The sequence below is a fragment of the Melanaphis sacchari genome, unplaced genomic scaffold, assembly GCF_002803265.2.
Source record: "Melanaphis sacchari strain LSU unplaced genomic scaffold, SCAv2.0 Contig103_pilon_pilon, whole genome shotgun sequence".
Classification (NCBI taxonomy): domain Eukaryota; kingdom Metazoa; phylum Arthropoda; class Insecta; order Hemiptera; family Aphididae; genus Melanaphis; species Melanaphis sacchari.
Window position 1 is genome coordinate 315348 of NW_020270383.1, and position 27443 is coordinate 342790.

General features: G+C 29.9%; 1 protein-coding gene across 5 annotated transcripts in view; it reads left to right on the forward strand.

The window, feature by feature from the left end:
• Window positions 1-25311, forward strand: part of LOC112602502 (insulin-like growth factor 2 mRNA-binding protein 2) — a 44850-nt gene extending 19539 nt beyond the window's left edge. The window contains exons 1-11 of one of the 5 annotated variants that reach the window (XM_025350621.1): window positions 4345-4880; window positions 6410-6559; window positions 22295-22462; window positions 22817-23062; window positions 23170-23307; window positions 23408-23524; window positions 23598-23733; window positions 23820-23996; window positions 24087-24308; window positions 24581-24829; window positions 24899-25311. In XM_025350621.1, the coding sequence (XP_025206406.1) occupies window positions 6435-6559; window positions 22295-22462; window positions 22817-23062; window positions 23170-23307; window positions 23408-23524; window positions 23598-23733; window positions 23820-23996; window positions 24087-24308; window positions 24581-24829; window positions 24899-25000 (1680 nt within the window). In that variant the 5' untranslated portion in view covers window positions 4345-4880; window positions 6410-6434 and the 3' untranslated portion in view covers window positions 25001-25311. Of the gene's footprint in view, window positions 1-4344; window positions 4881-5895; window positions 6346-6409; window positions 6560-22294; window positions 22463-22816; window positions 23063-23169; window positions 23308-23407; window positions 23525-23597; window positions 23734-23819; window positions 23997-24086; window positions 24309-24580; window positions 24830-24898 lie in introns of those variants that run through there. The other 4 variants (XM_025350630.1, XM_025350603.1, XM_025350593.1 and 1 more) reach the window with 4 other exon arrangements.
• Window positions 25312-27443: the final 2132 nt, after the last annotated feature.

Here is a 27443-nt window from a genome sequence, read left to right on the forward strand (position 1 = left end):
ACAACTGATAACTTTAAAGAAGGATGGTTATCATTTGTTAATAAGAAAATTTTATCACCAAAAGATACTCCACAATTACAAATTATATAAGTTTATTAAGAATAAAAGCCAAGTAAATTTTTAAAATATGATCCTTATTTACATACTTACTTAACAATTTAAAAAATAATTTCTTAACAAACTCATTATTTTTGGAAAAAAATTAGGGTGAGCACTAAGCACGCTTGGCGAATCATTTTGTACATAACATACATACTATTGAACAGATTTGTATTAAAAAAATAGTATAGGTATAACGTTGTCGGGTAATTTATATTTTTGTATGACTTTATGATATCGGTTGCTGCATCGTATTGAGGGTGTCTAATATCTATGCAGTATACTGTATGTCTGTATAAACTGTGTATTTTCTTTATGAAATAATAAATGGAATCTTATAACATGTAATACCTTACTGATTTTAATAAAAAATTAACTCGAATTCGCCATTTTCTATGTACGTAGTTGCGCATACAATGTACGCGTGGTAAAATGTACAGTGCGCATATAAAAAAGAATGTAAAAAAAACATCAATTATTATACGCACTCAAAATGGCGAACGGAACGGATTTCATTACCGGCCGTATTATATTATATGACATTTTTTTCGCGTCTGTATACACACGTACATATAATACATATATATTTTATATTCCCCGTGTATATCTGTCGGATGGGTTGTACGATGACGAGTGCTTTGCATATGATATATATAGATGTATAAATATAAATATATATGCGACTCGATTATACTCCACGAGGGTTGATTCAAGCAGGGTGCTCGCAATTGCGCGCGCGTATGATAAACGATTCAAAACTTAGTGGGAATAAATTTATTTTAATTTCAATTTGATTTTATTTTTAAATAGAAATCGATGGCAGTTTCATTTGTATTAATGTTGTTTTTATATATGTTATTATCATTGAATTATTAATGCATTACAACTTTCTGTATGTAGTTTATAATATATATATTTATATATTATATAGGTAATATATTAAAACATATTTTTTATAATATTAGACTGTACAAATTATTACTGGCTTAAAATTAAAAGGGTATATATCTTCAATAATGTATAAATTAACCAATATGATAGTTTTTAATTTGGGCTAAAATTGAATCTGTTATTATCTGCGCCAAATGCAATAAAAAATAATTACCGTCTGTTATAAAAATCATAAAACTAATTATTATACAATTTTTTATTTTTTATTATTACTATGAATTTAAATATAAATGATTTTTGATACTTACTTATAAAAATTAGGAATAGTTTATTAAACGTAAATTACCTATATTATAATTTCAATAAAATGTATTTAGTGTAGCATTATTTGATAAATCTACAATTAAGTTAATATTTTGTTATCACGTATTTAATTAGTATTAAAAATAGAAATAACTTTAAAAGCAGATGTTTTTTATGCCTTCATTCATATTTTTCCCTTGTGGTTCAGATGCGATATATATTTATGATACCGATTGGCGGTATCTACACTAACAATAATATTTCTGCGTATAAAATATGTAACGTTTATCGATATTATAAAAATAAAATATGTTTTAAGTAACTATTCTCCTTTATATAATATATAAATTACATATATAATTATATTATAATGCAATGTACATGTTTATTTGTCGTTAGTCCACTACTGAAGAAGAGAACATATCATTTGTGTATAATGATTTATATATATGTATATATATATATACTATACACACATAATATATACATTAGACATGACGAATATTCATTAAAATACTTGACTCGTGTGTCATCCAGTCTTTTCTATAAAATAATATACACGTGTGTTAGTGTACGCGCACGCGTGCAGCACCTACATAAAAATGTTGTGTACGATTTTTTTTCAATGGGTCAAAATCTTCAGTTTGGTATTTACATTTTATAGTTGGTAATTTTTGTATTTCCAAAATATTTCTACTACTCTTCAAGTATATTGTTACTTTACAATGTTCTTTGTGATTGTGTTTAGTTGAATTAATATCTTCGTTTACAGATATATTCATCGATGTATTTTTGGTACAACATACTTCTTTAAACTTTTATGTTTGGCGTTTAATTGGTGTAATAATTTAGTACGATGAATCGTGTATGCAATTGACATTATTTTTATGTTTTGTTTACCCCTGTGCATATATATAATTTCCCACCGGAAACATATGGTATTCCTATTCCATTTAAAACATTTAGACAAGGAACTCTATTTCCAAAATATTTGTTTTTCTCCAAATTGTATACAACTCTGTATAAGTATATATTTATTATAGACATATTAGGTAAAATGTAATATATATATATATATTAATTACCCAATTGAATAATAAATAATAACACATTGCCACCATCGAACTTTAAATGGGTTTTTACTTACTTTTTTGAAAAAGATCATTCTCCATGTGCTCATGGGTTATACGACTCATTTATCGTGATTTTCAACGATTTAATGAGAATTTATTGACATGTAATTCACTTCCTTTGCAGTATGTAACAATAACAACAACAACACATCTATATTATTATAATATATTATATTTTTATATTCTATATTACAAGTAGTGAGTAGTGTAGTAATGTTTATGAATGGTATAAAATACTAAAATGCAAGATTTGACGGAATGTCTAATTTTCGATATTGCTGTTGATATATAATCCGAGCACAAGGTCTTTTGCCTCGTTCTATTGCAGCCTGCAGGTGTCAGAAAAATCCTGACCTGCAAAATATACGAAATATTTATGATACTTTTCGGGCACAAAAACCACCATCACCACCACCACCCTCGCCACATAACTATATTATATGTATAACGTCGTCGTTACTTGTTTGCCCTTGTCCTGTACACCGGTATACAATATATAGGTAGGTTATTTCATACATATATATAATATATAGTATAATATACTTTATATTATTTATAATATGTATTCATTGTGTTCGAGGAGAATATCGCATTCTATTAGACTCATAAAATATTTTACACGAAATCGTCTTGTTTTGTGCGCCTTCTGACCTGATTAATGGAATTTATATTTATTCATTATTTTATTTGGAGGAGAGGCTCAGGTAGATCTAGCTTTGGAACCATTTTTTAGAAATATAATGTGATATTTACCAAAAAAATTTGTTTCATAACCAGTTTCTGAATTTACCCTGCATGCGGCTTGGCTCTTCGTAGCTTCTATCGCTGCAAACATTCTTTTCTGGTTTTACAATACATATTATTATGTTACTGGCGACGGCAATTCTCGTATATTTATTGACAAACATAATGAACTATAATTTATTGATCCATATACATGTATATATATATATATGTTATCCATTCATTGTTTATACGTGTAAATTCGCGTTCGTTTATTTCATCGTCTTGGAATAGGAGCAAGACTCACCGAGAGAAATGTTCAGAGGGAAAGCGTTGTCGCCGGCGTTTTGCTAGAAACCAGTGTCGTAAAAAAATATATAACAAACGCGCGCGTGGAAGGTCAAAGAAATGTCACGGCGGAGGAACACCGTTTTATAGATAGTTGTATAATTCTAGTACTTAACTGCAATATTTTGTTCTGCAAACACATATTGCACACCAACTCATTGCCCATCGCGGCGTTCACCACCACACGTTATCATATTAAAATAAATTAATATTTTATTATATTGTTGTGTTTTATTGCGTCGTATGTAAATCCGACGCTCGAACGAAAACGGTTACTTATCTTACAGGATTTTCATATTTTTAACAAATCCCCACTCCCCCTCCCACAAAAAAAATTTACTGTGGAAACATTGTAAACATCATGAGGGTTTATTATACAAGCAATGCATTATATGATATCTATACGCGTATTATTATTATGTATACACAAGTGCATATTATGATAATATTATTATGAATATAACATACCATAATTATACGTATATTGCATATTATTGTATTAATTGTGCTAATCGAACCCCCACGCCGCAAACCATCGGGCCACGATTTGTGTGACGTGCCCGAAATGGTCCGATGTTATCCCGTTCAAAGTATACTCCGATAATGAATGGCGTGAGTTTCATAATAAAAAATAAATGAAATAGAGAAAAAAAATACTGAGCAAGGAAGAGAGGAAAAAAACACGTTTACGTTCGGGACATCATACTTCGTCGACGGCGGTGTCGGCGGCGACCGACTAGTGACTATACACCGCCGTAGTTGGCCACACTGCGTTTTATATATATATACATATATATATATTATGTAGTAGTTCGGACGAAATTTAAGTATTTTTTTTCTCTCCCTCTCTGTCTACCGCGGCCCGTCCGTCCGTAACGTTGTTTTTGCGCCGTGCGCTCCGACCAAAATCCATCACATCATAACATTAAAAGTACATTAATTTATTATATTTTAATAAAAATATAAAATAAATAACATTTTCGACATTTATTGTGTACCGTCAGTTGTTGTTTTAGTGGTTTTCGTTCACGAACCCGGTAATTTAATAACGTAACTTGTCAATAACAATAGTAATAGTGTAGTATTAATATAAATAATTTTAAAATAGTATAATCGACGCATAAATATTATATATATTTTTTTAATAGTTTATTTTCAAAATTAGTTTTTTGTTGTTTAAGTGACGTTCGCGTTTTGTGATAATCGCTGTTTAAAGCAGCTCAGTTTAACTCCGTCGCCATCGCCTGAATAATAACATATATTTTCTTTATAAAAAATAAATACGAACGCCGATTAATTATTTTTGTTTCGTGCTACCGTCATCTTCGACTGTGTGTATGTAAAGGTGTATTACCTTGGTGTATAAATATTACACGGCCAACAGTACGTAGTTTTTTTTATCTTTATTATTAATATTTTGTTTGCTCGCTGGCGTTGGCTGCGTAAACGCTTTTGATCGATTCCGAAAATGTTTACTCCGCTACCGTTGCTACATGATATGTGCACACAACACCGCGGCCGACCTGTACTAGAATAATATTGTGTTCCGCCATCTCACGCAAACGTTTTTTTTTTTTTTTAAATATATTTTTGGGTATAGAAGGAAAACGGTAAAACAATAGTAAATAATATGGGTCGTCGTCGTCGTCCGTTTTTTTCCTGTTCAAGATAATATTATTGTATTACACCCTCTGTGGCGGTTTTCCGTCGCGTTACGCACGCGACAAGTCACATTTCCCACACGTGGCTTACGACGTTCACCGCCGCCGGGACATTCCGATCGTCTCCACCCCATCGCGAACGGCGCGCTTCGCTCGCAGGTGAAGCCGGGGGGAAAAAACGCTTCCCCTGTCTCGTCGTACCTACCGCGCATATACGCGAGATACTATTACCATATTATTTTTTCTATTATTATTATTATTATTATTGCTCTCGTATAAGGTAAAAATATTATACACTTTTACGCGCTTGTTTCAAACGTCCCGTGCATATTAGATGACACTATGGCGTAAATATAATAATACTATGCGATTTGTACACCTCTCCCCGTACACTATAATACTATAATATGCGCGATACACACACGCACACACTCGCATACTCTTTCTCACTCATACTCACAATACACGAACACACACTCACTTAAACTCACAACACACACTCTAACCGGCTACAACAGAGGAGAGCCTTCGCCGCACATTCCTTGCGTGTGCGTGCGTGTAGAGGACGCGCCGCGTCGGAGGAGAAGGGCAAACGCGCGACGACGGTGACGACGACCGGCTGCGTGTGCGGCGTGCCGAGTTTATCGTACGCGTGTAATGCATCGTCGGCGGCGGCAGGGCGAGGCGCGCGGGCGGTCGGGCGTTTATATTAGTCGTCGACGCTGCCGTCGCCGAGTTCGAACGGGGATCGATTTACGTAGAAGCACGCTCGCCGTAAAAATCATCTTCCGTCGCCAATACCGATACTTGCCTAACCAACAAGTACCGTTGGCGGATCCGGAAGAGTCGTAAAAATCGCCTGTCGATCCTCCGGAGCGATACGATGATATTATATACGTAGAATATTATATAGGTCGTTTTAAAGTGCCATAATATATAAGTAGGTACTGCTATAACAGACACGGTTGCGTCGGCACACGTCCGTAACTCCGGCTTTTCGGCTTGAATATTACTCACTATCGTTTATAAAATGTTAATACGAGTAGTGCGGTCGTTGAGATCGTGAGTGAACTCCTCGGAAAGGAGGCGGTGATGACGATTGGTACTGCGACACGTGCTCAATGATCTGCAGTACTGCGGGTTGTGTGTAATAAATGATAATATTATATTGTAGTAGAGTAGAACATGTAATAAAATATTAAAGTAATTTACTGTTGGCTGTGATGTGTATAACATTGTATGTGTATTTAGTTCGAACTCGGCGCACTCCATAGTAATGACCCCGAACGACATGGACCAAAGTCAACAGCAGGCCAACCAGGGTAACACTCAAGATTACAACGGTTACGCGTTCGGCCAACCGAGTTCTCAATTCCAACCGAGACAGCCGACCGTCCAGAGGTAATCTATTATATTATGATTTATACAAATCTGAAATTTTGCTGCTGTAGTTTTGATTATATTTTTCACGTGATTTTTGCAAAGCAAATCGGTATTGATTAATGTACAGATATTTATGTATATATGCAGTGCATATTATGCACCATAGAAGTAGGTGATCTTTCTCGAATAGACAAGTAGTAAACGGTTTTATTTTTTCAAAAAAATTTTATCGCACCGCAGCGGGGATCGCATTGTGGTTATCACGCGTGACGCTATCGTGGTGGGACCAATGGCGGTCGTGGTAGTGGCAGCAATAGAAGTCGATGAGGGGGACTGTTTCTGCGTGTGCGTGGCTCGTGATGGACAAATGAATGAGGCTTTTACTCGTAGCTAGGGTTCTCGTCACCCCGTGAAACATGGCGGCAGCACGTCCGTTTTTTCCTCTTCGGAAATAATTGTGTATGAAATTGGGGTGCAGTTAAAACACAAGAACGCTCGAGCCCAGACAATTCAATATGCTGTGACTTAGTTTTATTTCTCATGCAATTAACGCCGACCCAACAGGTGTTGAGTAATTATTTAAAATTATGAGCGTCCACTAAGCTCATATGGGTCATTTAAACTCAAAAATTGGCGAAAATGAAAAAAATTACGTATTAACTTTTAAATTTCTGATGCATATATACTGAATCGCGGGATTTGCGACAACCTGTTTCCCCATGCGCACTGCGTTGACCGTCTGTATACGCGTTTCGGTGGTGGTCAATGACCGGAAGTCGTTTTCTAAACGCGACCGTAATTGACGCACTCGCAATGGATATAATATATAATGTATAACACACTGGTAGTATATGAAACGTGGTAGAATGCTGCAGCTGTACTTTCTTAGTTTTTTTTATGCATACATTATATATTATATGCTCGCGTGTATATGCGATATGATGCACACGAGTATAGTGTGGGTAGTAAAAAATATAAAATTATATAGTCTTCCACTTGAACGGTCTCTTTAATGGCCTTTATTTACGTCTATTTCAAGTGTGCGTGAAAATCTAAATGTACGTTATAACATAGTCTTGTGTTCGATATCGTGTGTGCGTTTGACGTATTGAGCCACGCCAAGCCGTTGCGTATTTCTGAAATTTGTTACACACGTTTCCGGGGTAATTGTGGTGGTGGTAACTTGTTTATTTTCTGTCGTCTTTTCGAGGAATACGGGGTACCTACCTTCATTATAAGTAGTGTGCCCATGCTGTTATGTGGGGTGTATTTTTATTCTTGGCAGGACTTCTTGGAAATGTTTTTTTTTTAATCTTCGAATTTTTGGCCGTTTATTTGAAAGCAAATATCCGTATATTGTTGTTGCTGGCGTTCGTCCTTGTACTATATCTGGAACAATTCATGCTCTTAGAAAACGTCTTCAGGGTTTTACGTTTTTTTTTTTTTTTTTTTTTGGTGTTACCCGAATACCGGAAGTACAAAGTAGACATGAAATACTGTTTTCGGCGGTTATTAAAACTAACAAATATCTTGACTTTGTCTTACATAAAATAATGTAAATTGAATATATTGCATTCCCGCGAGCTAACAATATTTGGCGTAAATGGTGTTTTCTAGAATATTGATGTCAAGAATGTGAATAAACTGAAAGATTTAAAAAAAAAATTTAATTTTGATTTAATGAAAAAACTAGTTATAAAAATCAATCAATAATATTAAATCGTTATTATTATTTTTTATGTACTTAGGATGTCTCAATAATTTGAAAGTATAACATGCGTAATCATCAAGGTATTTAAATATATTACGAGTTAATAATCGTAATATTTTTTCTACTTAAAAGTTGATATTTATGTATATGTAATGATGAATAAATCAAATTATATTATATTTATATTATACCTATTTTATTTAAGTATACGTAGATACGTTATTTTAGGAATCAATGCATGTTCGAATGCAATCGGAATATTATTTTTTTCGGCTGTACTTTGATTTTTAATGTCTTAAAACGACACGATTACTAACAATTTTTTCTATGAAGTAAGAATATATATATATATTTATTAAGGTCTATTTTTTATAATAAATACGATTACAAATATTCTTAATGTTTATTTAGGTGGCTTGAGTAAAAAATCTTATCACTGAACTTGATTTTTGGTTAGCTTAGCTCTATGAAAAAAATTTGTGATTAATAAATGATAGATACTTTGAATTCATTAGTAGAAGATTATTGAATGGAATATTAAAAATGCATTATCCTTTAGAGAACCCATAAAATGTTATAATAATATATTGAACGTATATTAATGTGTAGCACTATTTATACATCTCTATTTGTTGAATAGATTAATTTTTAACGATTATAATTTCTCAAAACTATAACCATTAATTATTACCATACTAATCATTACTTATTTTTCGTAATTGTATTTTAATGTTTTTGTTTAATATGTTTATTTAATTTAAAATGTCATGTATCTATGTATACTAGTTAAGTGTAATAATACATTTTAAGACCTGAAAATTTAACTAATAATAAATTTGAACACATCAATAGTTCATTTTGCAACATAATTCGGTTCAAAATTATCATAATTATATAATATAAATTTGTATTGTCATCGAGTATATACATATATATTAATTAAATATTTTATTTAAATTTCAGCCATACTAAATTCAGGAAAAACGTTATGTATGATTAATGTATTCTAGCTATACTTCAATTATATCCAATGACATTAGTCATTATAGAATAGTATTTAAGTAAAATAATTTTAACTTAATTTGTATATTATTTGTTCTTATTGAATATACTACGCGTACCTATATTTTTTACCATTTCAAATAAAATATTCTAATTTGATTTACTAATGATAAACCATTATATTTAATTAAGTACAATACACCACCTTTTAATCATTAGGTATATAATATACATGGATTTCGATAGAGGAACCGCAACGATGTCTATTTATAACTCAATAAAGCATGCATTCTAATCATTATTATTTATTTTTTAATTACATTACAAACGCTTGTTGTTTTATTATTATAGTTGTAAATTGTATGTGATGATATCAAACCTCATGCCATAGTATAGTTGCCTATACCGAGTCTAGTTTGCGTTTTTATGTGAACGCATACCAGGCATATGATTTATTGCATAATTTTCAATTGATAATTGGAGTGATTAAAGAACAATCAAGATAAGAAAATTCTTAAATCCCTAGTATCTTCCCATATCGGCCGTCTTGACACCTTTCTCAAGTCAATTTATCTTATATTGGGATTTGAAATTTATTGATCCAGCCTAAATAGGTGAAATAAACATTTACGGAAAAATACCAAATACAGCATTGGATAAAAAATATGATACTACAATTGCTCGAATAATAACAGAAAGTACAAATTTATCGGGATGGACTGTATAATACAACCACCTAGTCAGCGTCACATACACGCATTGTGGTGATGCTTAGGGCGGGGGTACGTCAAGGTATGTATATAATATAGTATATATTATATGTACCTATTATATATATCACGTTAATCGATAATATTGCAATGGTACTGGCATCCCCTTTGTCAACTTTTAACCACCTCCCCGTGCAATCTAGGAGGAAGGGTATATATGTTTATATATTATATTCCTGTATATTACGGCGAGTCGAGCGCATATAATAACAATATATAATGTTGTGTGTATATTGTATGTATATAAAAATATTAGCGAATCGTAGGTATACGTAGTGACTAACTAGCTTTCGAGCACTAAAACAGAGTAAAAAAGAGGTAAAAGATGAAATAACAAAAAAAAATTAGTGGGTGAGGGGAGGTGAGGCGATCAAAGTAGGAATAAAAAAAACACTCCGACTACAGCAGCAAGTCGATAGGAGGTCGAATTCGCATATTATATTTCATTATCGTGCGTACCTATATATATATGTATATATTATATATAGTGCGGGTGGCCCCCGCGTGTTCGCATTTTTTTATCAACCCGTCTATAATTTCAACTGGCGTGTGTGTGCGAACCACGTACAATGGGGCACGCGTTATATCCACAATAACCCGTACAACGCGCGGGGGTGTGGATCCTGCGTACGGGATGGACCGGCGGCTGGACAATCACGTGCCCGCACCGCCTACTATATATGCGAACATATAGCTCGTGTGTCTCAACAGCGCGTGTGCATGAATATGGAGGTGTACGGTGAAAGGGGTAAGCGAATAATATGATGCGGGGGAGGAGGTAATTTTTTGCGCGTGGGACGATGCCTACGGCCCGGTGTTTTTGATATGGTGGTCGCCGCCGCACGGGGCAATGGATCGTATTATATTAATTTCTTATGTACTATGTTATACGCGCACACAATAACTACAAAACAGTCGTCGGGTGACCGTTTATCGCATTTATGACTTATCATTAATATATTTTACTAATCACTACCTCTTCACCAAGTCATATAATATGACTTATTGAGACTTAATATTCCTTATAGTTCATATAGTTGGGTATACAGTATACATCTATACGCATTGTAATACGTTAAACTATTTTATCTGAGATAACCATTCGTCACTTTTATTTTGTATTTTTCTTCCAAAGTTCAACCAGATTTGTTAGTTTTTTTTCTATTTATAATTTTATGCTCGTTTTTGTTATATAGGTATTATTTATTTCATATTGTGTCTTGTGTTATAATTATTTCTCAGTTCTGATATCCTAAATTAAAATTTAAAAAAAAACGATTACGATTAGTTTATAAAATATTATCTATTTAAGTATACGTATAAAATTATTTATTTTTAATATTTTTGAGATGGGTTCCATAAACATACAATAGAGTTTAACACGTTTTCAAATATTTGACAGTTCAATTAACATCAAACTAATGGGTCCAGTAAATATATTAAATTTATGTATAACTTGCCAGAGAGTAATAAACAGTTTATCGAATTTTCAAGATTGAACCACGTGTTTAAAAACTACGTTGCAGTGTTTATAGATTTGTTATGAATTTTTTGTTCAACTTTTACTTAAATTTATTTGTAATTTATGTTATTTCCCTTTTAATTTTCTCGAATTGTTCAATTAGTTGAATAAAATAGATAAAAATCGTGTATTATTTTCTCTTTTATATTATTATAGTTTTGAAATACTTATCAGTGAAGGTGAAATGTTTCTCAAAAGTGATTATTTAATTATTGATTCGTTTTATTTATTTTAATTTTAATCAAAAAAATGTTTATAATACAGGATAATTCTTTAAATGATTAAACACTTATTATTTATAAAACTATTAACGTTTTTTAAAAATATTTTTCTGTCATGACTTTCAGTAAAAAAAAAAAATAAAATATTTTTAGAATATGAAATAAATTTATATTGTCATTCGTAAAATTATAAAATTTAAAATAATATTTCGATAAATAATATTAAAAAACAAATATTTTTAAAAAATATTATTTTATTCGACTATAAATTTTATGAAAGAAATATTTTCAAAAATGTTAACAGTTTTAACATATTCTATTAAAATTGAATTTATTGTTTAAAAACAATAACGTAGACATTTGAACATAAAAAAGTAATCTGATAATTAAAAAAATAATTTTACTAGTCATACTGTATAGCCATTAGCTACTAGTTATTTTACTGTGTTGGTACGTCTAGCTATATGTGATTTGTGTGTTTTTAATTTATGATAAGTGATAACCATGTATTATGTATGTATACTGCGTTGTCATGTTGAAATCTAGTTTTCTAGTTGTACACGTATGACTTATGAACAACAAACACTTCGTAACGGAATTTTTTTCAATCTTTAACAATTTTGTTATTTTTAAATGATATTATAATTATTGTTTGTTTTGTATACGACAATAAAATATGTAATTTATAGTCGTATAAGTAAGGTACTCAGATACATATAACGTTGTTAGTATGTACTATCAATAGTATTATTCAATTATACTCTGGTAGCAATAATCTTTGTGGTGGTTCAGAGTGTAGAAGGCGTTTTCCAATGTACCGCGTTTCGTAAATATTATCGATGTAGCCTGAACCTTGTCAAATGTATTGCTGTTTTTGAAAACAGTCCTATTACTTTATTAATAGTCTGTGCCTGGCTACGGTTTTAATTGCATAAACTCTCTTCTCGGCTTGCTTCATAACAATACATTTTCAACATTTTCGTTTGTTGTATACCTAGTTGAAATCCTCTAAAATATAATATAATATGTATCACGTATGCATGAAAAAATTAGGCGTGTTATGGTTCATTATTTCCTCGATTTTGATGTACTATAAACTATTTGACATTTTAATCATTTCTTGGAGAAAACTTACCTTAGTTTTCTCTGAATTATAATTAATCTAGCTTCACCTTTTCGTGTCATAATCTCTTGTCTGTCAATATTGTTATAGTTACTTACAGCACCAACTGTATTATCTTAAAACATTATTTAGTAATATTTTGTCGATTCTCGAGCGTTATTATTTCAATATACTATATTTTTTTAATAAAATAATAATCAGTTTCTTAATATTTAAATTATTTATAGTGCTTCTTAATTTCTTTATTCGATTTAAAAATTAATTACGTAAATACTTGTTAAAATAGATTTTGTTATGAATTTCAGTTAACTGTCAGGTAACTATATAAGCATTGATTTTATAATATACTTTGTTTAATAATTTATTAATTTATACTACAATATTTAAAGAATTACAATAATGCAATTAGTTATGTACAAATAATTTAATAAGTGAAGTTCAGATGTAAATTTAATTTTTATGTAACCAAAATGATATAAAAATGATATAAAATTCATAATGCTTATTACATTTATCTGAAAGTTTTCATTAATAAAAAACTATACCATCATATAAGTGTATTTTTCATTAATTTTAATACATTTATTAAAAATTAAATAATTATAAAAAAAAGCGTTTTGATTAAAGTCTAGTAAATAATTGAGCAAGTTAATTGAATTTTCAATACTGTTGATTGAATATTTATTTTTTTAAATACTTAACTTTATCCATTTGAATAATATTTTAGAATAATATTGAAAATTGTCAATTAAAATAGTACTGTTCCAAATATTAATAAATTTAAATTAAAACTATAGACAATTGTATTAAATATTCTTGTTTAACATATATTTCTTTAACCCCTTTTGTAAAAATACTATTTTCACATAAATGCATCTGTTGTTTCAAAAAGTATTATTTAGTATCGAAAATTATATTTTTTATAGTTGGTTAATATAATACTTAGTTATATAATATATATATTTTGTTCTAAGTTGTTTGGAATTGTAATAAGGGTAGATCTATGTATAACAGATTATTATTTGGAATTTCATATAAACGATTTTCAAAATAATATAAAATGTTTTATTTAGACTTAATAAAATCTAAATGATCCAATCTGTGTTCGTCTAATAGTTAGAATAATACTCAAAACCCTTTGGGTCCTTCTTTTCACTAAGTTATTTTATTGTTTCTAGTTATAATCTATTTAGTTTTTACTTTTTATACATACAAATACTTAATAATGTTTATGTTGTATCTTTATTATAAATAATATAAAATATTAATTATAACATCAATGACTTAGACCTAAAAGTATTATAAAACTATATTATTACTAGCTGACTCGGCCACGCGTTGCTGTGGCTGTTATAATCCGTTAAATTAATGCTATACTCAACTATTTACTTAGCTTAAAGCATAAAAATGTAATTTTATAAACGAGGTATAGATAACGATAATTTTTACTGTTTTTAATAATTATTTTTATTATTTTAAATTATGAAAATTTATAATGTTATTCATGTTATTTTCTGCTCGTCACCCGTTATCAGTGGTTGCCGCAAAATCAAAATTAATAATTAATACCTTAAATTTATTTTTTGAGTTATGATTAGAATTATAACACAATATTTGACGCATTATCCCAAAATCTCTGATATATTTTTTATCGATATATGCGCTATTTTATATTTTAAGTTGGACCAAATCACACAGATGAACAAAATCAAAATTAAAATAGGTTGTACAATTTTGGAGAGCATTGCACACAAACCTGTTGTACGCTTAATTTGTATAGGTACATAAAGATTAATGCACTGTATCTTATTCACATAATATAGTAGCGTGACTATAACGTATGAAAAATAGCACACGGGCAATAAAATATAGTAGATTGTACGAAAATAAAAGAAATCCTTTTTTAAAGAACTCTTAAACCATTTTGAAGTAGTTTAATATTAAACGAAATAGCCATATTATTAGTATCTACTTAAATTTTAAGTCTAGATTTGTGACTCAAATATCAAATTGGTCTATTATCATTTTAAGAATATTATTACATACGTAGATTGTACTTTTAAATTTGTTAATGCTTTACGTGTTGATTAAGGTAAATTATATGGCGTTATTATGTGTTTTAATTGAAAATTTTTATACTGGGTCTACATATTATGATCTATGTTTTTATTATTGATTGTTAATTTTATGGATCCTGTAAATTAATTATAAAGTTTAAACGAGTAAAAAACAAAAATTAAAATTCGTCGTGTAACTTTTATTTGGATCTTCATTAAATATTTAACTTTTGAAAAAACGTTTTCCTCGATAATATGTATTTTAAAAATGTTTTAAATTTGTTGTTTCTGATGACGCAGTTATATGTTTTTATGCAATAAAATATTAACTAGAATTATTTTCTTTTTTCTTGTAGGTGTGTATAAATGTGAGTTATTAAAGTTTGGAATATTATGTATTATGTATAACAACTATATCAAATTACCGTTTTTATGAAAAACTATATATCTACCTAATAACATTTTTTTTATACGGCGGTATTTTAAAAATTATTCCCCTATTTTTAACATGTTAAATTCTGCTAGTTTCTGGTTTAGTTAGCTTAACCATTAATATTAATTTTTCTTTCTGTAGTCGTAATATTAAAAATATATATTTTATCATGTATAATATAAAACGTTTTTGAATCATGGGGATTTCAAATTTTTTAATATTATCGAAAATAATGTTTTTTCTATAATATATCCGGCTTATGCGTTGTGTATGCAGTATTTATTTCGAATACTAGACATTGACCCTTGGCGGTATGTGCACAAAAAAAAATTCTTTTCAGTGCCTATAAGATTTCAAGGTCAGCTTACAATATCCCCCTATTTTTTTGATCCGCCCATTTATGTCTTTAGCTTCCCTCGTTTCTCAATTCAATAGCTTATATATTGTAAATATACGATTTAATATACATATCTCTTGGAATTTAATTAAACACAAATATCAAAATCGAAAGAAATCCATGCCACGCGAAATATAATGTAATTTTTTTAATTAACCCGGCTATACTGTGTTATATTTTCAAAATATTAGGTTTTTGATCTTTCAAGATCTTTACTACAATAATATATATTAATATTTGTACCTTATTATTTCCTTATTATTCATTACAATGGTATTAATCTATGAACTTTAATGTAATGCAACCTGTACGATCATTTTTCCCGAAATGTATGTATGTATACTAGTTAAATTATATCAGACCATAAATTTATAATAATACAATTTTATTCAATTATTTTTTATTTTATTGAAATTTAAACATTAAAACTTAAAATTAGTATAAACTAGATATCAATGACGATATTTATTTTTATTATATATATTATGTATGTTCATGGATTACAATTTTATTGTAAGTTTTTGAAGTCTGCGATTGATAGGATTAATATAACGTACAGTAAATGATAAATATTGCTGATAAATGTTACCTACCTATGTAATTATTTTAATCTTGCTTACTCAAAACTATAATATTTTTATTTTTTTAAATATAATTCATAATTATCATACATTTTATAGACTTTTAAAAAAATTCTAAAATTATTTTTTTAACATACATCACAAACCATAATATATCATAGGTATAATAATATTATTAATTATCACCGTCATGCAAATTTTTATGATTATATTATTAAAGTTTAAGTTTATATAACTTCATACTTCTTTTTTTTTGCCACCTTTTATACAATGACAATATTTTTAAAGGTGATAACTATATATTATTAGATAAATAAAACCACCTCAGTCTTTTATATAACGGAGTATGGTGTATGGTACGCATCAATAAATGTCTTAGATTATACATGTTGGCAATAAATTAATAAATATTGATTTTTTTTTTTTGTAGTTAAAAAAATGTTATTACTAGGGCTCGGAAGTTGGATGACCTTAAAAACATTAAATAATGCAAATATGACTAAAATGACAAAAAATGACCTAAAAAATTATAAATATTTGTTTAAAACTAGTAAAAATACATCATTTTTAAAAATAAAAATAAAAAATAGTTATAATAATACAAATTACTCAAAATTATTACATTATACTATATTAAACATATTTTACATTGTTAAAAGTAAAAATAAAATGACAGTTTGCAATTGCCTTATTTTATCGAATCTTTATCTGTAACTAACCAATATAACTTACGTAAAATATTATTTTATAAAATATAAATTTGATATACCTAGATACTTATATACAGTCTGTGTAAAATTAAAACTAAGTGTGTAAAGATGTTAATTGATAAAATCTAATTATAAATACAAGAAATTGAACTAAAAAAGAAAATAGGACCTAAAAATGCAAATTAAAAATTAGTTATTTAGATTTTCATGTTTATGAAACATATTTGTGGCCAAGAGAGCATCGTCTAATAAGTTCCAAAAAAAAAAAAAAAAAATGCTCAATGCATCAATTTTTGAGCTCTAGTTATTATCCTTCAATCATCATGAGCGTAACTTCTGCAAGTTTTTAATTACTGCGTTTTGGTCAGAAGAGCACAAATACTTGAATTATATGACAATATGCGTATGGCGCGTGTTTATTATTAAATAGAGCTTTCAAGGGTTTTTATAAATAAGCTATATTGTTGAAGAGCTATTGAAATTCAATATTACGATAGAGCTTATGAACTCACCGGCGCGTATATTTTAAGTACGTTTCCTCCAGTCAGTTGTATACAGCCATTTATAGACTGAAAAACATTTCAAATAATAATTCTTATTCCTAACTATTTTCGGCTTTGTGACATTACCTATCATTTACTATATTACCTATAGAAAAATTGATGAATACAGTTCGTATTAAAAAAATAATATTTGTATATTATGTAATAAAAATAAATTAAAATTAAAGCAGGTTATAGGTTATATGTGTTAGTAAATTTTAATGAAGTTTTCACTATTATATGTATAAATCAAAAGTACATTTACAAAAATTTAATATTTGAATATTTTATTTATAGTGGATACACTAAGATATTTTATTGTACAGTATAAATCGTATAAATATTCATTTGGACTTTTTTTTATACATAATCCAGATAAAATTTGAATCAATAATATTTAATTCTTAATGCATTCGAACATAAAACATAACATACTATTTACAAATCTTCTGACGCACAACATTTCGTAAAAAGTGTTCGCACATTCGTGGTGTAGGTTTTTGGCAGTTTCCTGTGAACCGGACACCGATGTTTGTATCATTCAAAAACTGAAAAAATAATCGTAATAAATCAAAATAAAGTAGTGTATTTCGATAGGCACAATGCACATGTTAAACGAATTGCAGATATATAGGTAGCAACTATTTAGGCGATAATTACCATCGCCTATTCTTGGGTGCAGCGTGGAATGGGATAAATGGGTTATGAATTTGTATTCAATATTGTGAATTTAATATAAAATAACACGTTTTTACACAACTTATTACATATTATTATTCATAGTTACACGATTATGTATTACAAGCTTGTACATAAGTAATATTTGCCGTCGAAATTAACACCAACATACGCGATGATAATATATATATAGATCAATAATTTTTTGTTTTTTACACGTTGCTGAGTTTTTATTTATTGCAGTCGTCAAATCCACCACGATTAAATAATATTTCTACGTGGGTATGAAGGGGTAAGGGCGCCCGAATAACTAATAATAAATACAATCAATGAATATTTGACGAATAGTTAAGGATGCATTATCATTGTGTAGAGTTACTAAATATTACATAAACTCAAAATCCGTTGATTGGATATAATACGAGAATCGCTTATCAACGAGATCAAAATAATAAACTAATTAATAAGTATTTAATTCATCTCGAGGTGAGAGTATGAATTCTTTGAGTGTAACTTCAAATTCCTATCAATTAAAAATCAGACTTCGTCGATACGGCAACGCCAACTCCGTCTTAGAGCTACTATTGATCTACGTGCATAAGTTACTGGAGTAAACCGGTTCATTTGTCAGACGGCGTAGTGATGGTATACCGGTTATCGCCGGAAATCGGAAACTATTTTGAAAGGATACAATATTTGAAGTGACTTCTGTGTGATCCAGGGGAGCGGGTAACATTCGTTTGAATTATATTATTATTGTTATAGTTGACGAAGTTTGAACGTGTATCAAAAGCGGCGTGATGATTTGAATTTTTACAATTACATTTTTGAGTTTTAACTATGAATCAGCGTTCTTGCAGTGAAATTCGTTTACATTATTGGTTAATAGGTACTGTGTACCATCCTGAAATGGTGTGTGCAATACATCAGTGACATATCGCATCCTAGATAACTGCTATAATATCGTAAAATAAATAATAATATAATAATAACCTTATGAGTTATGATAATTGTATTTTCCCGTTAACATATTCATACTTTTTTAGATCAAGATAATTGTTCTTTGATACCGGTATTATTTTTTTTATCTTTTTTAAAACATAAACTTGACTTGTGTGATGACGAAAATTTGCTTATAGGTACTAGGTAGTTGATGATATTTTAATTTATAACATCATACTGAATACCTAGTGATGATGTATTGTATAGCATTATGATAGCACTGGTATACTGTTATGTACGCAGCGTTCGGGCGATAATGTAGTAGTAAGTCTAATAAATTTTATTATGTATAATTTTATGAAGGTACTATATGTATTTTTAATATGTTTATATTAAATTGTTACACTAGTTTTTATACTGTTTGTCTCTTTACTGATAGATTATTAACACCATTATTATTTCGAAAATCTACAAATTTTTTCGTTATTTCTTGTTTATACATTATATCAGTTTATTTATGACCGCTACAGCAATTATTTACAACGACTTCGCATACAATTATGAACTAAAAATAATATACAAAGAATGGTAGCCGGAAATAATAATTAAAAAGTAATAACATAAGTACATATATTACGGCTTTTTAATAACATCCATATTATGATTTATATATGTGCTTTATAACATAATAAATAATAATGAAATAATAAGTATTTTGTGCTTGCTATAAATACGCCATTATGCCATTATTTCAAAATAATTACTTGCATATATTACAATTTTTTATTTTTTCTTTTATTGATAGGATAATATATGAGGTTCCTCTTTAAAAATTATTTCAAGAAACATAAACATGTTTCATTGCAATGTGTAAGATCGACGTAGTCATCCGTCATCATAAAGAATGATTGTATTATTTATTTCTCGTTGATAGAATTAAACCTGTGTACGTTTCATGAATAATCAAAGAAAATATACAAAAAGAAAATATGTTTAAAAAAAGGCTTACTTGACACTTATGTTGTTGACATCGTTATATTTGATGGTTGTTTTCGGAACGATTTCGGTAGATTCAATCGTATTTTCGATTTGATCCTACATATATATACAGTGTTTAAGTGGAGGGAGGTTGGAATGTGGTACTTAACAACTTTGGCTTTAGTCAATTTAGTCCCGCTCTGAACTAGTAGTCTTGTATCAGAGCCCAGAGGTAATTTTCTACCTATTTTTTATTTACTCGTAGTATCAATAACTAATAAGGACTCTCTTTCTCTAACTACCGATCTGTCTCATCAAGAATTAGAGCAATAAACTGTTGGCGCATCGTTGAATGGAATGGTGTTCAATTAACGCAATTGTTTAAAAATAATTTAATTCCTCCTACAAGAGTCACGTTCAAGTGATGTATGCTTGTCGTTTTAATTAAATTTGTAAATCGGCTAGTAAAAGTTTAAGTTTTTTTTTTTTATCGGCGGGTGGTTTACTGTGTTGCTCAAATAGTGAATTTGCTAAATTCGTCGAATTTTCCTTTTAATTTCATTATTACGGACGAACACGAAACCGGGACTCGTCTTTCACGGCGACTATTCCAATTTTTCATTTTCGTCCAACCAAAATTGTGCAGTATATCTCCCGGTCGTCGCATAAGAACGTGTGTTAGCTGACGGAGCTACGGAAGGAAGGACAGCGGTTTACGACGGTTAGACAGCAGGGTATTCGACATCTGATACCGCCATGCCGGGGCTGTCACGAATATAGTATACAGCTAACACTGTACACATCACCGCCGCCGTGCAAACAAAATCGTGTCTGTCTTAGAAGTTGGAGCAGCTGTCTGTCTACTACTACGACCACATTATAATATTAATTCGTCCATGAATCGATTCGGTCCGCCATTCAGGGGGGGGAGCTATTAAATTCTTCCTCAACAATTAATTTCCGTATCGTTAATCCTGTTAATATCCTTATTTAATTTTATTTATTAGGAACCACTGTAATGCCATTCACAACAGCTCTAGTACGAAACAGCGTCATAATACGATTAATTACTGTTTAGTATTTACGATTGGTTGATAACAGGAATGTTCTGGAATCGACGGTCACACTGTCGGGCACTGCGGTTCCGTGTCCGGCGCAGTGGGTTACATGAAAATAAAATAAAAAACACCGGCAACGTGTACTTATAACTGGCTGCAAACGCCGGGTGCCTGTGACGGCGACGACGTGGCAACACTGTCCGACCGCATTCGCGGCGCCGCCACCTACGCTCCCTCCGCCCTGTAATTCGTTTTTCGTCTCTTCCGTCGGCCCGTCGGGCGCCGACGTTTGCGAAATCGAAAACTCAATGACGATAACGCTAACACAGTACACACGTACGCCCACACACGCGCACACACTGTTTTTTTACGATATTTTAGTACACAATAAATAATAATAATAATAATATTATTATTATTATTATTATCATGCATTTTTCGACGATAACCGTGTGTCCGTGTAGTGTGTACTGTGTATACATGTAAAATATTTATATATCAGTAGCCAGTAGTACAACTGTCGGTTGTACAAATACGCCATATCTATATCTATTATAAAAATAAAAAAAAAATAAAAAAATAGTAATAGCGATTGATGAACAAATAAATTGATCATAATAAAAGTGTAACGCGGATGCCCAACGACCCAGTGGCAGCAATATCTATGATGTCGTGCGGGATGGTATTAAATAAAGAAATTTAGAAACTGTCACAGTGTAGGGGCGGTATTGGGTCGGACTGATAAATTACTGATTAGGGAGGTGTAGTACTGCACTACTGCGCCAAGTCGTTGTGGTAGCGGCGGCGGCGGTAGAGGAGGACGTCGTTTCGCAACAATGTCGACCATTATTTTCGGTATACGCTCGATGTTCTTCGCATCACCGTCGTCCGTCGACCTCCCGCACCCTCGACACGATTGCACAACACGTTGTGATATAAGCTTCGACGGACACACGTGGTCCACCACCTTCCAATTTACTCGTGCTGGCGCTCAATAATCTTCATACTTGTTTTCGTTCTCGTTACAGTGCCAACAAGATCGTAATCAGCAACGTGCCCAGCAGTGTTCGATTCGAACAATTGGATCAGATACTCTTGCAGTTCGGTCAGGTCAAAGACATCGAGAAGCTCAGCCAACGCGATGGACCGACACAGGTTATACAGATCACATTCGAATCCACCGAACAAGCACACAAGTGAGCATACAAATTACCACCCATTCTGTCCACTATGTCGTCATGTACTAACCAGAAATTTAAGACCTAGAATAGTCTCTTCGATGTTTACATTTTGTAACTGTGAAATTGTTAGATTCTGACCCCATATTTTTTGCCTTTTTCATTTTCACTTTTTATGATGTTTACAATTTTATTATATTGATCCATATTTTGTTTTTTTGACGATAATGACACAATTATTGTGGAATTTATAGAATAACACAATTGTTAAACATTAGATATTCTAATTTCCAGTGAAAAATGCATATTGGGTACAATGTATAATAAATTTTAGATCTATGGGTTCTAATTAAGTGTATTTTATCTTTATAGTGCATTAGCCAATTTGCCAGGTTTAGAGCTTGAGGGTTGCCAAGTTAAAGTTGAACCAGCCATGGAAAGGAGAAATCGTAGTGCGATAAGACAAAGGACCTATGGTGCTCCTGGCGCTACTCCTACTATTGGGAATAGACAAACAGAATTCCCATTACGTATACTGGTGCATAGCGATATGGTTGGTGCAATTATTGGCCGAGGTGGTTCTACAATTCGACAAATTACACAACAGACAAGAGCCAGGTAAAATCTATGTTATTAAATATTATTTTGTTAATCTTAAAAAGGTTGGCCAAGTCGATATGTTATTGTTTTAAATTAGGTAATTATAATATTAATTTATGTTCTAGGGTTGATGTCCATCGGAAAGATAATGTTGGTTCTTTGGAAAAAGCTATAACCATCTATGGCAATCCAGAAAATTGCACTAATGCATGTCGTAAAATTTTGGAGGTTATGCAACAAGAAGCGACTAACACTAATAAAAGGTAATTATTAATTGTCAAGAATAATTTCTTAAATTAAATTTAAGAAATAATGTGTTATACATTTATAAATTAATATGGATTTCTTAATTATATTTTTTAGTGATGTGATACTGAAGATCTTGGCTCATAATAATCTGATCGGTAGAATAATTGGAAAAGAGGGTAATACGATCAAGAGAATTATGTCTGAGACTGAAACAAAAATTACTGTATCTAGGTAAGTAAAAAGTACAAACATGAACATGTTTGTAAAAAATTAGATAGTAATCAACAATTCAAAATAATTATAGCATAAATGACATCAACAGCTTCAACTACGAAAGAATAATTACTGTCAAAGGCTCAATAGAGAATATGTCTAAAGCAGAGGCTCAAATTAGCGCTAAGCTCAGACAGAGTTTTGAAAACGATCTACAATCTATGGCTGTAAGTATTTACTCAGCAATTATTATTTAAATAATAGTATGGTTAAATTTACTGACGTTACATTATATTTGTATACTTCTGTTTAGCCTCAAACTGTTATGTTCCCTGGACTTCATCCAATGGCAATGATGTCAGCAACAGGTATAACTTATCCAGGCCGCGGTGGTCCAACTAGTTATCAACAATTTGCACCAGCACCATATCCTCCCATGTATCCATCTACCATTCCGGCGATTAACCCAGCTTTGGCTGCAGATGTTCAGGTACACTTACAAATCAATATAAATAAATCTTATAACACTCGATTTATTTTTATTTGACATGTATTATATATAAATATTATTTTATTTTAGGAAACAGCATTTTTGTTTATACCAAACAGTGCCGTTGGTGCTATAATTGGTACTAAGGGTTCCAATATCCGTAGTATGATTAGATTTAGTGGTGCATCAGTCAAAGTTGCATCTACAGAAAATGAAAAACAAGGAGTAGCAGGTAGCACAGGTGACGCAAACAGTGCACAACAAGCTAGCCGAAAAGTGACAATTGTTGGTACAGCTGATTCTCAGTGGAAGGTATAGTATACATTTTTTTAAACATTTTAGATCATGCTTTTAACTAAAAATGTGTTTTAATACCTTAGGTATGATAAAAAATCTAATTAACTATTTTTGTTTAAATTTTATCAGCTTTTAATGTTATATTTTGTTATTATTGGGTCATTTAACCATTTTCACAACTAAAAAGAAAAATTAAAACTTTCTCATTTACAATTTATTGAGTTATGTCGAATTTTTAAATACTTTATTTCATTTCAATTTCATAATTAATTGTTTATTTTATATAGGCTCAAGGTATGATATTTGACAAGTTGCGGGATGAAGGTTTTGTTCCAAATAATGAAGAAGTTAGATTGACAGTAGAAATATTAGTGCCTAGTAGCCAAGTTGGTCGCATAATAGGTCGTGGAGGATCAAATGTTAGAGAATTGCAAAGAGTAACTGGATCTATAATTAAACTGCCAACACAAGGATCAACTGATGGTACAGAAGACACTACTACTGTACACATTATTGGTCACTTTTTGGCTACGCAAGTAAGTAACATAATTATATTTTGAATGATTTCTTTAATAAATATAATATGCTTACTATTTAATTTTTAGTCGGCTCAAAGAAGAATTCGTTCAATGGTTGCATCTGGAGCAAATCCGGTGCCACGTCCACAACAACGCAACAGCAGACCCACAGAAACACCACAACAGTGAGTTGATGACAGTTATCATTAGTTCCTGGCAAATATATCTCCTCCACTGACGTCAAATATTTCTACATTACAAATAATGATATTTGCACAATACATTATTGTTGTCAGTTTATTTGCTACAGGAACTAATGGCTGTCTTTCCTCACAACAAATTAAGAGCTACTGTTGACCTTATAGGTCAAAGGAGGGGATGTGACTGATTGCGTGACCAAGAGTACAAACGATTGTTAGGGTATAGACAGAGACGATTTTTGCTTCTATCTACCTTTCACAATCGGCTCTTTTTATACATGATTAAAGTTAGGGATTTTTTTTTTTAATTAAAAAGAGGGAGACAAAATTTTGAAAAAAAAATACCTTTTTTTTCCTTAAATTTATTTTTGATAAATTGTTAAAAGTTATTTAATTTTTAATTTATTAATTTTTTTTTGTTAATTTTTTTTTATATTTAAAAAGTATATATTATATATATATTTATATATTTATAAAAATTTTATAAAAAAAAAAAATAACTATGGTAGGATGTAGCACTTCCTTCCCAGGAGTGTTACATAGAAAATGGAGATACAAAATTTCAAACTAATTTAAAACACCCCTCAAAATTAAAAACAAAATAAAACATTTTTTGCTATTTCTAAACAACATCTTCTCCCATAAAAACAAATTAAACGCAATCTATTATTACCTTTTTTTTTTTTTTTTGCTCTTTTACTAGGTTGAAACATTGACCTGGCTACAAATTTAGCGATAATCCATCCATCCCCCACTTACATAAATTAAACAATGCCACAGTAGCATTTCTAAATGGACTAGTAGGAGGTCTAGTCCATAATATAATTGTTATACTATATTTAATTATAAATAATATAAAAAATATATATTGTTGACATTTAACAATTTTGTCTCCAGCATCTTGTTCTAGACTTACATACTAAATAATTAACACATACTCAATTATTATGGGCATTATATAATTATAAAATTATAATTCAAAATAACTGTCTGTGACTTAAAACATTGTGATTCACATCAATAGAATATTTTTTGTAATTTATACACTACACAATAGTTTATATACAGTTTCATTGTTATATTTAAATTTAATAATTTATACTTAGAACAAGAACGCTCTGACCAAGCAACCCCAAGCTTTACGAAGCGCTTAACCAAAGATTCATTATACATAGCTCGGTTACTGGGGGAAATATAAACAATTATTGACTCAAAATTTATTCGGTTATTAAAATGTCTTGAAACACTAATTATTATTATTAAAGCAACTTCATGGGCATTTGAATATATAATAAAAAAAAAAAAAAAAATTTATGCAGAATAATTGAAAGTTAATTGATTATTAAACATTATTATTATTATAGGATAGGTATCTGTAGATTCGTGGGCACATTTCCTCCCGTATCTATTTTTTTCGTTTTAAATTTATAATAATTATACATTCATTTTGTATTTGTAATAGTAGTTAAATCCGTACAGACGGCCGTTTGTATCTTGAACCATTACCGATGTTGTCATATATTATATCAACAAATGTATATTAGTTATAGTAGAAATTAAAACGGCTGATTGATATGATAACACATTTTATATTAATTGTACAAAAACGTAAATGGGGTTTTTATTTACTACTGCTGGATATTCACTAATCCCTATTTACAATAATATACATGTCTTACAACTTAAGTAAAAAAAAATAATGGATTAATCAATATTTATGTGTATTTTAGAACTATAATATAAACCATTTATTATTTATTTATTTTTTGGCAATTTGAAATTGTGAAAATAACGTCATATTTATTTTACATTTAACCAAAAATTGATATTACAAGATAATAATGAAAATAACTTTATTGTGCTTGTCTTTAGTTTTTATTCTTATTATTTATTATTATTATATCTTTGAGTGTTTCATTTTTATAGTTAATCTCATTTTTGGGCTTTATTTTTTCTTGGACAAAATAATGACGTTGTATTTATGACATGAACGCTTTTACAAATTTTATTTTTATTTATGTCTAATATTAATTTTTCAAAGCTTGTAATAGTTATTTTATTAGAATTACATAAGAAAAAAACTAATACAAGCTCATGACAAGAATACCCAATTGTTTAATAATAATTTATCCGTGTACTTGTCAATTTTTATTTTTATTTAAAGATAATACTTTTTACACAAAATATAATTATTGTTTCTTTTTAAAATTACGATAAATATGTTGAATTATATAGAATCTGTTTTTTCATAAAGTTTTGTTTGAATAAATTTCGGGTTCTAACACATTTTGAGGCGTTCAAGTCATTACATAAAAAAAAAAAAATAAGAAAAAAAATATGATATGTTTATGTATGTAACTATTTAGATCACCCATAAGCCGTAAATAAAATAACACAAAATTAGCATTATAATATTTATAGAATAATTGTAC